The sequence below is a fragment of the Epinephelus moara genome, chromosome 1 (assembly GCF_006386435.1).
Source record: "Epinephelus moara isolate mb chromosome 1, YSFRI_EMoa_1.0, whole genome shotgun sequence".
In the NCBI taxonomy this organism is placed as follows: Eukaryota; Metazoa; Chordata; class Actinopteri; order Perciformes; family Serranidae; genus Epinephelus; species Epinephelus moara.
The window spans coordinates 39,064,446-39,076,506 of NC_065506.1; the positions used below are offsets into that span (position 1 = coordinate 39,064,446).

The 12,061-nt window shown below is 42.8% G+C and overlaps 1 protein-coding gene across 5 annotated transcripts in view; it reads left to right on the top strand.

The window, feature by feature from the left end:
- The window catches only part of myo9aa (myosin IXAa), a 163,653-nt gene extending 152,012 nt beyond the window's left edge, over positions 1-11,641 (top strand). For 4 of the 5 annotated variants that reach the window (XM_050042063.1, XM_050042094.1, XM_050042087.1 and 1 more), the window contains 10 exons: positions 624-735; positions 3,950-4,011; positions 4,234-4,426; positions 4,534-4,662; positions 6,173-6,278; positions 6,382-6,513; positions 6,879-7,002; positions 9,352-9,560; positions 9,733-9,875; positions 9,977-11,641. In XM_050042063.1, the coding sequence (XP_049898020.1) occupies positions 624-735; positions 3,950-4,011; positions 4,234-4,426; positions 4,534-4,662; positions 6,173-6,278; positions 6,382-6,513; positions 6,879-7,002; positions 9,352-9,560; positions 9,733-9,875; positions 9,977-10,482 (1,716 nt within the window). In that variant the 3' untranslated portion in view covers positions 10,483-11,641. The remainder of the gene's footprint in view (positions 1-623; positions 736-3,949; positions 4,012-4,233; positions 4,427-4,533; positions 4,663-6,172; positions 6,279-6,381; positions 6,514-6,878; positions 7,003-9,351; positions 9,561-9,732; positions 9,876-9,976) is intronic. The other variant, XM_050042071.1, reaches the window with a different exon arrangement.
- Positions 11,642-12,061: the final 420 nt, after the last annotated feature.

The following is a 12,061-nucleotide window of genomic DNA, read 5'->3' on the forward strand; positions in this document are numbered from 1 at the left end:
ACAACAGAAAAATGCTTAAAAATGGCTAAAATGTGACCGATTGCTGTGGCTCCCCCTGTGGACCAATGTTGTTGTTTTTTTCTAATTTTTGGTATGACTAAGTCATGGTATGGTATGCTGTACATAATCACGGAAACTGTCAGTGTGTCATTCTGTCAGTCAGTCATTCTGTCTGTCCCGTGTTTGACAAATGATACCATTCTACCACTATTGGCAATGGTTCTACTGTACTTTCAATAAAGCAGTCGTACTATCAAATTCACAAACACTCTGTCTGAATACATTGCTCTTCTTAATGGGTTCAGTTGACTATTTAATCTGCAATTTCCTATGACCTGTATCCCAAACACACACCATGTGAAGCTGTGCATGGGTAACTGTGCACTCAGTGGGTTTGGACTAGTTTAATACTAACAGCAGAGAGGCAACACTTTACCTCTAACAGTCGCTCCTCTACACCCCCATCTGCTCTTTGGAATAACAAGATATAAATACACCAGCGACCAGAATAGAAAAGGCTGTAAAAAAAAAAATAAATAAAGAAGAGAAAAGCACACACATAAGTGTGAGGGGGAATATGCATGTGAACTCTGAATGAACCTGTGCTCTGCTGCTCTCTGCAGGTGGAGGAGCATAATGGCCACATCTTCAAATCCACCCAGTACAGCATCCCCACATACTGTGAATACTGCTCGTCACTCATCTGGATGATGGACCGTGCCTGCGTGTGCAAATGTGAGTGTGCATGTTAAGTATCACAGCAGGGGTTCAGCAGAGCTCGAGAATCCCTGAATGTCACAGAGTAGATCTGAGGAAAGCTGTCTTGAAAGGGCTGTTCTGCAGGCCATGGATGGCTTGGGAGAGGTATATTTTCGAAAATGATAGATTAATTGGGCGTCCCTGTGCACCACTGAGGCCATAATGCAGCGGCCTGGGTTCGAGTCCGGCCTTTTGCCACAAGTCACCCCCTGTTTTCTCCCCTGCTTTTCCTGACGCTGTCTCATTTTTAATGGGCAAAATTACCAAAAAATATCTTTAAAAAGAGAATAAAATAAATGATCAATAATTAAATGAACAGAAACAGCAATTGTGTTTAAGTAATTGTTGGAGCCATTTATTAAGGACAGAAATCCCAGTATTTGCTGGTTCCAGTTTCCTAATTTAAAATATGCTGCCTTTCTCTGTTTCATGAAATTGTAAACTGGGATTTGAGAACTCATGATGGGCATTTCTCACTATTTTCGACAGTATATTGACAAAATGATCAATCAGTTAATTGACAAAATAATTAACAGATTAGTTGCTCATGAAAATAATTGTAAGTTGCAGCCTTAAACTGTTAGTGATGTTGAAACTGCAACATTTATGTGTTTGCAGAGGCACCAGCATCTCACATACAGAGGCGAAACACTGATTGATAATGTGGGTTGATACAGCAGGAGTTCTAAAGGTCCAGTGTGTAGGATTTAGTGGCATCCAGCAGTGAGGTTGCAGATGGCAACCAACTGAAACTTCTCCTGTTTTCCAAGCGTGTAGGAGAACTACAGTGGCCGATGCGAAAATGCAAATGTCCCTGTCTAGAGACTGTAGCCCCTTTTACACTGCCAGATTTTCCACGAATGTCGGGCCGTTTTGCCGGCAAGCTGCGAGCGTTTAGACACACAGAGGCGGAATGGCGAGTTGATCCAAGGTGCCCAATTTTCCACCTCGTAGGGTAGTCATAGTGGCGCAACCCTTTTAGTTTAAACAGACTGCCTTCCACAACATGATGACTTGTGGGAGGAGCTGTTGATGACGCCGCACGTGCGACCCACTGGCGATGGATAAACAGGAAACAGCTGATAGCAGCTAGTAGCAAGAGGGAAACGCAAACCTGACAGACACTGTAAAGATGAGCAACTGGGGAGACAAGGAATTGCGTGCCCTCTTTGCCCTCGCAAATGAAGAGGCCATTAACCGTCAGATGACAGGAACAGTCAAGAACAGGCCGATTTACAAGAGAATCACCGAAGGGCTGTCCAGCCGCGGCTTCCCTCCCACGTCACTGTTTATGTCACACGCTGAGCTACACGTTTTGTTACTTGCTCACGCCCCCATTGCCCCGAAAAAGGCGCATTATGTATAAACAAAAGTAGGCAGGCAGCATTTTGCTGCACTCCCCGATTTTGTTTTTATACTGCCAATGCTGAAAAAAGACTGATTGGGCTTTCCTGCAAATTTGCACAATTCCTATCTAAAAAGGGCTTGTGTTTGGTTTGTCCTAGTCTCGCCACCAGACAATCAGAGATCTCCGCCTTCTGATAGTCTGGGGACACTCCTTTCTAAAGTGTGTTTAACACACCGGAGAAAACAGCCGGCAACAAAGCAACGCCTCTTGCATTTTTTAAAAGGACACGCCCTCCCGGAAATGTGCGCTCCCCCTTTTCTCGTCCGAGTTTGAAAATGGATGCTGAGAGATTAACCTCCGTTTTATCAAACGTGTGCTCAGTCCGCAAGATTGTGGAAATGAAGGACTTACAGCGACTTGGTTTAAAACGTCTAATGCAGTCGGACTATGTTTATGAGCACAAGAGTTCAGCGAGCCACCGAAGGACCGCCCTGCAGATTTACTATTGGTTCTGCAACGAAGGGAGTTTTTTTAAACTCTGAAATTGTATCCGCCCATCTAAACACAAAATCAGGGAGAAAGACATCAGTCTTTAGTTAAGCAAAGCGTCTAAAGACTGACTTGTGAGTCTAGATTTGTCCGTTCTGGGCTACTGTAGAAACAACACTGTGGACTCAGTAAAAGAAGACACTTTCCATATGTCAATATAAATGACTCATTTCTAATGTAACAGAAACAAGATTCTTAGTTTCAGGTGATTATACACTGATGAAAACATACTGTAAAACTTCAATTAAAAGCCCAGTCCCTTTTACTAGCCCGGCGTGGCGACACATTTTGACAAATAAAGGCCTGTCTCAAATAGAGGCCTGGTCTGGTAGCTAGCAGTTTGTCATTATAAAAGTTATTTGGATGAATATAATCCGATTGTTGATGAGTGTCATACCTATTTGAAGCCTAATTTTTATACAAGTAATCTTCATGCTGGTTAAAATAAACACTTTCATCATATTTTCCATCTTTGCTGAGCAACAGTTTTGTGTGACAGGAATAAAAGGCCTGTAGGTAAATAATAACCTGGGCTACTAATAGAAGTTTTATGGTAATTATGAGTATTATAGTCCATTTCTGCCAATAGAGGCGCCGACATCCTAAACACATCCCTAACACTGGACCTTTAGAAATAAAAGATTTTAGTACAATTTCTTTACTTGACATGAACACGAATAAAACAGGTCTCTGATTTACTGTGGAAACTACTTTGAGACTTGGACGGGATCTTGGTGGTGAAAAGGCCAAATAATTCTGCTTCAGCGCGCGCACACACACACGAACACACACACACACACACACACACACTCATACAGCCAACTGATTGTTCTGATTTAACCAACACCAGAATATTAAATTTATTTATTTATAGTTTTAATGCCAAATCATTGTGACCACAAACATCCCTCTCTGTCACACAGACATTCACATGAACTTTCACTCACACAAACACACACACACACTTGAATCATGTCTGTGGCCGAGCTGCGTTCAGTGTGGCCTCAGACAGCGAGCCCCACCCTCTCTCCCTCCTCAGCCATAATCAGATTGTTTTCAACAGGACTCATGGGGTCTGCGGCTCCGTCCCTCCACAGATTTCCCTGCACACACAGTTTGTCCTTTATTCCCTCAGGATGTTTTCCTCCCGCCAGCTAATGCTGCTTTGGTCTCTGAAGCGATAACATTTTTTTTTCCTTTTGTCACAACTTTTCTGCTGAATAATGAGGAGGCACTGTCTCTCTGTGGAGAGTGGAAATGACCCGTTTGGTTTGTCTGCTTGTGTTTATCCAGTGTGCCGGTACGCCTGCCACAGAAAGTGCTGCCAGAAGACAACCACCAAGTGCAGCAAGAAGGTGAGCGGGCCATATTGTTCACCCACACAACAATGTCTCATGACACTAATTGTTGCACTGTTGGTTTACGTACAGTAGCTTGTGTTGTTTCTGCCACCTGATACACAGGCAGTCCTCACTCTTAAAAAACAAGACTGACATTTTTCTTGGAAGCGTTTTAACATATTACTTTTTGTTGGTGTGTGCATGTATAAGCTCAACATGTCTTGTGTGTGTGAACAGTTTGATCCGGAGCTTTCCTCCAGGCAGTTCGGAGTGGAGGTTTCTCGTCTGACCAACGACGAGAGGACGGTGCCGCTGGTAGTAGAGAAGCTTATCAACTACATTGAGATGCACGGCCTCTACACTGAAGGAATATACAGAAAATCTGGCTCCACCAATAAAATCAAGGAACTGAAGCAGGGACTCGACACAGGTGAGAGATGCTAGCTGGCTTTTAACTCTGAGTAGGATATGGATATCAATAAATGTGATTACTAAGTGTTGGTTTGGTTTGTCTGCGCTCTCCTTGTGACCACACAGATGTCGACAGCATGAATCTGGACGACTACAACATCCACGTCATCGCCAGTGTTTTCAAGCAGTGGCTGAGAGACCTGCCCAATCCTCTGCTGACATTTGAGCTGTATGAGGAGTTTATACGTGCCATGGGTAAGAGATCAACGCCCGGTACCCTGCTCATGTTTTCAAGAGCTTCAAATGCGTCACACTTTCTTCTGTCTTCCTTTATGTGGGTTGCCATAAGCACCAGCATAAGCATCGGCTGTTCTTCCTATAACACACAAACAAAAGCTCATCTCACTGATTCAACAATCAAGCACGGACGAGAAATAAAAGTGTCAACTTGTTAACCAGTGTTAAGCCAAATCAGTGCCTGAAATGGGTCGGTACTCACCAGTTCTGAGTACCTGCATTTCTAATATTTGTCTGTATGAGTTGGCAGCCAGTGTGTGGTATGGTCTCTCCTGCACCTGTGAGGAGCCTAGCAGCGGCGTTCTGAATCAATTATAGGTGGGACAGAGAGGACTGACTAATACCGAAGTACAGAGAGTTACAATAGTCTCAATGGGAGGAGATGAGAGCGTGGGTGACTGTCTCCAGGTCTTTGAGGGAGAGAAATGGCTTGATTTTGGAAATTTTGCAGATTTGGAAAAAGCTGGCTTTTACTACTGCATTAATGTGCTTGTCACGTATTTAAACCTTTGAACTCTGAGCACAGTGGAGCAATTTTTTTTCAAAAACATGGGAAAAATAGCAATGAGCAACCTGGTAAAAAAAAATGTCCCTATGTTATTATTACATTTTAAAATTATGTTACTGAATTATTATAATTTTTAAGCACTCTTTCCTTGTTTGTTTGTTTATTTGTGTTTGACTATCTATCTTTCTTTTATCTCTTTTATCTCTTTTTTTTTACTAGTTTTCTTGTTTTTTTATTTTTCTCTTTTTACTAATTTCTTGTTAATTATTCGGGTAATTTCGTCTTTCTTTGCTCATTGCCTTCTTCCCGTGTTTTTAAAAGAAATCAAGCTTATTTGCTCCCAGGTTTAAAAAGGTTAAAGGTGGAGTCAAATATCACGCCAAGAGTTTTGACATAGGGTTTAACACAGTTGGAGAGCTGCCGAGCTTGTCAGTAAATATAACACATAAAATACATAATATAATACATTTCTCATTCTCAGTTAAGAGGAACTTATGCTTTCACCCAGGTTTACATTTATTTCTTACTCCATTTGTTCATAGTTTTCAAACACACAATTCAATTTCACTTGGTTCCTGAAATGTTTCGAGATACTGATTCTGAACCGATCTTTAATATCTTCTAGAATATTAAATAATATTCTCTGTGCGTCAGCAATGAAATCCAGCTGACCATGGCTCTGTGCACAACTGTTTTCTGTATCACACTTTTTGTCTTTTAAGGTAACATGAACCGTCTTTCTGCTGCATTTTGTGTTTGAAAATTGTGTTGAGCAAACTGAGAGAACAACCTTTCATAAAATATCTTTGCTGGTTATGTAACCAGCACATTTCTGACTGAATATAACAAAGCACACTTGTGATTCTGTTCACAACAACAATTTATTATTGTGAGCCGCAGAAGACATATTTGTTTGCTGCAACAGTAGATGGTGATTTGTCTTGTTGAACGCCTCCTCAGGTTTGCAGGATAAAAAGGAAACGATCAGAGGGGTGTATTCAGTTATTGACCAGCTGAGCAGAACTCACCTGAACACGCTGGAGCGCCTCATATTTCATCTTGTCAGGTAAAAAATCTGTTTTTGTGATAATGTAAGAGTGGAATTAATACGTGATGCTGCCTTTTATTCTCCCTCACAGATGCCTCTAACACTGAATTCATTCCTTTAGGATCGCCTTGCAAGAGGACACAAACCGAATGTCAGCTAACGCCTTGGCTATCGTGTTTGCTCCCTGTATCCTGCGCTGTCCTGACACCATCGATCCACTGCAGAGTGTCCAGGACATCGGCAAGACAACTGCGTAAGAGTACACCTCATGTCCATCAAATTAATTCTGTGCCTTTGCCTGATATAAGGCAGTGAATCACAAAGTGTTACAGGCAAACTGCGGTAAAAACCCCAGCTGAAACACAGATTCTGAGTGTGCTGTATACATATTCAAAGAATGCTCCTAAAACCCAAATAATGCCAGTATATCCCACAAGTCTTAATCTAAAAACGCTACATAAGAAAAAAGACCTAATTCAGATTATCCAGATTTATAATGCTGTTTATGTGACCTATATCATCAGAATATTGTCATTTTCGTAATATTAGCGTGCATGTAAATGTAGTTATCGTTACGTATATCCAGTTCCTCTGAAGTGGTTTTGTTTCCCTCCACAGGTGTGTAGAACTTATCATTTGTGAACAGATGAATAAGTACAGAGTTCGACTAAAGGACATCAGCAGCCTGGAGTTTGCTGAGAATAAAGCCAAGTGCCGACTGACCCTCATTCGACGCTCGATGGTAAGATCTGCTAACAAGTATAACTCATCCCACTTTTCTCTCAAATGAATCACGTGTTTGCGGCGACTCATTGCTAAATTAACCTGACTGAGCCACCCTCAAAACTCCTTCAGTGCTGTGCCTTCCTTGATTTCCTTCTTTGTAAGCTGTTTTTCTCCTCTCCAGATTCTCCTCCCTAACCTGTCCTTTCCTTTACCCAGAAACCCGTACTAATAGCTGTTAGGTTTATGAGCATAGCGCGCACTATGGTATGTATACACACACCATGGATTACATCCCCCAATCATCATCCAGTGGTGATGTTGTTGTGGTACCGATCATAGTCTCATCTCTTTAAACATCTGTCTCCTCCATCCCTAAAGCATGACTCATCACTTGACTTAGCCTGTGTTTCTGTAACTGTCCCCTGTGAATGAACGCAAGAACATTACGCAATCATGCAACTGCTTCTAATTAGATGTACATTACATGTATGCTGTGTGGAGTACAGAACATATGACATTCAGCACATTATATGACTTAAAATCTGTTGTTGTTTTGTATTGAAACTGCCTGGAGAGCTTACATCAGTGTTTCACTCTCAAAGGAAATCTAAAATAAGATTATTTTGTGGACAGTTAAGTTGTTTTCTCATTAAAGGGACAGTTCAACCCAAAATCTAAAATATATATTTTTCCTCCTACCTGTAGTGCTGTTTATCACTCTAGATTGTTTTGGTGTGTGAGTGTTAGCGATATCAGCTGTAGAGACGTTTGCCTTCTCTCCAATATAATTGAACGAGATGGTTGATAACTAGATGGCACTCAGCTTGTGGTGCACAGCGCAAAGGGAAGTGTGCATCTACTCATGGACGAGAGGCTCATGACAGCGTGCAACATTAATGGCGTCCTCCTCAGCTGAGCTGTAACGTCAGCTAGTAGTAGACGCACACTTTCCTCTGTGTGGTGATACGGTTTGCAGGTGTAGTTCGGTAGAGAGAAAATAGTTCCCACATGAAACTGTTCCCAACAAGGTCTGTGGATTATCTTGAGTAACCAGGTCATGATTTCTGTAAAGAGACATTGCTGTTGAGTTTTCAAAAGTATTTTTGTATCTTTGAGCACCTCAAGCTGAGTGTCATCTAGTTCCGTTATATTGGAGAGAGGGCAGACATCTCTACGGCCGATATCTCCAACACTCTGCAACTCACTACAGAACAATGTTGACTGATAAATAGCACTACAGATAAGAGGAAAAATATGTCTGGATCCAAATGTCCACCCTCTTGACCTGCGGATTGAGTCCTCATGGACTTCATTTTTACCTAATGTGATGTTCACTGTCATCACGTAAAGTCTGCAAGGGCAGAGACTGCAAGCGGCTCATAGACAGCCCTTGAGACCGTTTTACTTGTTGCCGTGGAAACATTCAACAATCGCTGCTGTCATGTTCATATATGTCATATAAGCTAGTGAATAGTGACTACTCATCTGTCCCTGCAGATAACAAGATATAAATCCCACGTATGTTTGTATGTATATTGTGTGACTCAATAAAAATGTAGGCTATTAATACATCTCTATATAACATACAGGCTACATGCCTTCAAAAATAGAAATGTTTGAAAGAAAACAACACGTCACGTCCGTAATGCAATGAATTGTGGGTTATTAAATGAGTGAAGTCTGCCCTTAGCAGACTCTCCGGACGTCTGCAGAATGTACGTTTGAGGCCCCTTGTGAACTAGATGAATGGTGGATTTGGACAGCCCTAAGCACTCAAAGACTTCTCGGGAACATGTCCACAAGTGTGCAAGTGAGGTGAAGTCTTTACATTTAGATTCAGCCTATGAATACTTGATTTGGGGGTGAACATTCCCTTTAAGCGTTAAAGGATTCTGATTTCTCTAGTAAATATTATATTTATATATCTAACAACAGTTACTATTAGCTTTACTTCTAAGAGCTGAGAAAGGATTCTTACTGAGACGTGCACATCATCTGACACACTAGAAAGGCAGCAGGTCACTTTCCTGACCTTGATGGTGCACATTTAAAACTGACCTTTATGATTCTGGCATTTCTGATTGCTCTTCTTTTTGCTTCTTACTTTTGCTCTAAGACGACAAATGCAACTAAAAAGGTAAAGTCTGTGTATCACTGTGCTGTATCTACCTTTGTGTTTGATCAGTCTTTAAGTGCTGCTGTGCTGTTTTTAAATGTGGCTGGTTGTTTAATGTGGTCCACTCACTGCATGTGTGAGCGAGTAGCTGATTGCAAAAAGTGGTGAAATGTACTTAATGTGACGGTGCAACATTCTTTATGGAGGACAAACATAATATTCACATTCTGCCCTTTATTTGTTTCTCAGGGAAAAGGCCATGTACAGCGGCTAAGCTACTACACGCCCTCGCCGCCGGTTAGTCCACGGCTGCCGTCTGTGGCGGATCCTGTGATAGAAGAAAGCGGCGGTGAAGAGGGAGAGGACTCGTTCTCTGAAATCTCGGAGCATCAGCAGGCAGCCATGCAGCAAGAAGAGAGAGTGCTCACGGAGCAAATCGAGAGCCTGCAGAAAGAGAAGTAAACACTTTAAAAGCATTCATGAAGTTCTGATAATGTCACTTGAGACATAAAAGTTTTAGAACAGTAACTGTTTTGAAGAGCTGAATTTACAAAAATAACATTTGCAGTGTTTGTGTGTTATCACTGTTGGCTGTGTCTCATCACTTTTTCAATCGGTTTGCCTCTGCAGAGAGGAGTTGACTTTTGAGATGCTGGCTCTGGAGCCACGAGCGTCGGATGATGAGACCCTGGAGTCTGAGGCTTCCATCGGTACAGCTGACAGCTCTGAAAACCTCAACGTGGACTCTGAGGGAACCATTTCTGACTTCTCTGGTATGTCATTATGCAAGAAATCAGAACTCAACCTTTCACCTTGCTTTTATTGTTTATAATTGGAGACAAAATATTTGACTTGTCTTTGCCTGTCATTGTAGAAAGAGGTCCGGCGTTGACTTCCCCCTGGCCTCGGAGATCTGACATGACGAGCCCCCGACGCCGCGCTCTCCGCCGGCAGCCTGAGTCCCTGGACTCTGTTGACTCTTGCTCCAGTGTTTCCTCCTACTCCTCCTCATCCCACTTCCACCCATCGTCCTCTTCCTCCTCTACCACGACCCGGCGCTTTCGTTTCCACTCCAAGTCTCCCACCTCAGGTCCGGCACAGGCCCAGGCACAGGCCCAGGCCCAGGCTCTGAGTGCACCTCAAGCCTCCCGCTCCGACAGCATAGACGGTAGCCCTACAGGAGATCAGGAAGGCGCATGTAACGAAAGACCCCAGTTTACCAGCAGAGGCACCTTCAATCCAGAGAAGGGGAAACAGAAACTTAAGGGGGCCAAGCATTCAGCCCAGAGGCACCCCAGAGACGGTGGTGGCCACGGCAGGGACCCTCCAGACATACCACAGCAGCTGGTATTGTATGGCAGTAATGAATTCATGGTATGAAGGACACTGGGACACCAAAGCACTCCCTATTCAACTCCCTGGCAGGTGTAAACGTTCTCAGTGGGAGATCAATGGCGACAGATCTCCACTCCTCAAAGCACTCTTGCTTAGCCTTTATTTGTTAAAGTCTGCAAAGAAGTGTCCCCAAGTGCCGTGTACAGTGTTTCCAACCTCCAGAGGGGGGGAATGTTTTGCAGAGGGACAGGAATCAGTGGAAGGACTCCTCTTGTGGGGACTAAACTGCCACCCATGCTCTCACAGTGCCTCGGCAGCTCTTTACTCAGCGCCAAGAGGAGACGCACTGAGCAGGAGGACAGAGAAAAGGGAATGTTGGAACGTGCAGAAGACCACTCAGCATCAGGGAATGTTACGGAGCTGGAAAGCTGCAGCAGTGTACTACAGTGAACGAGAAGACATCAGGCAACATCAGGCGTCACGGATGTTACAGTGAACTTAAAGCTCACAATTATTAGCTGCTTTATGAGTTTACAGTTCATAACAATCAGTGTAAGCAGTGGTTGCTCTGTTACTACAAATTTATGTTTCCCTTATTTAATAAATTTTAATGTCACAGAAGTTCTTTATAGCATATAATATACAGGTATAAATACTGTACAAAGCCGGAACACCAGCCTCCGCTGGGTAGCTGAAGTCAAATATTTATCTTTTTTTTGAGTATCTTGGACAGAGATGTATGGATTTGGGCAGTGGATGATTTATGTGTGTGTGTGCATGTGCCAAGCGCCCATGCGTGACTGTATGTGTGTGTGAGAAAGAGAAAAACCACTTCATGTGTTTAAAGTTTGTGCTGCTTCTTTTTTTTCCCCTCACAAGGGAAATGCCGCCATCAAAGGGACCAAGTCAGCTGGTGTGTATTCCAGCCAAAGGGGATCCCAGCTCTGTAAAGAATGTCGGAGGTGTATAAAATCCCTGCATTCACTGCTTAACAGCCATACAACAATTGTAATGTACAGTACAGTCCATGTGTACAGTATAGTGGACAAATGCCATTCTATTCTTGACTATTGTTACCCATCCCCAACTCCCGTCTCTAAAGTGTTTGCTCAATAGCAACCAAGAAAGAACATAAAATCAACTTGTCTGTTGTCTTTATTGTTGAGAATGTTGAAGATGGTGTTGGTGAAGATTCTCAGTCATCCAGGTCATGGTTATCTTCAGTGCTATATCGCAGGCAACTGGACCTTGTTGAGTTTCTTCAGGACGTTTCACCTCTCAGCCAAGAGGCTTCTTCAGTTCGAAACTAAAGAAGCCTCTTGGCTGAGAGGCGAAACATCTTCAAGAAACTCAAGCAAGTCCAGTTGCCTACTGTACGATACAGCACTGAAGAGTCCCTGTAGATGACATATTTGAAAATAGGCCTCTTTTACAACAGATATTTTGACTTGTTATAGGAAAGGAAAAAGAATAGCACAGGTCTTACTGGATCCACTTTATTCACGTGTCCCAGCAAGTCATGACAGTGAGCAGCTAAATGGAATTCAGCCGTTGTTAATTCTTACACCAGTACCACCTTGTCCTACAATGACACATCAAAATGGCTGCTCTGAAAAAGACAAAC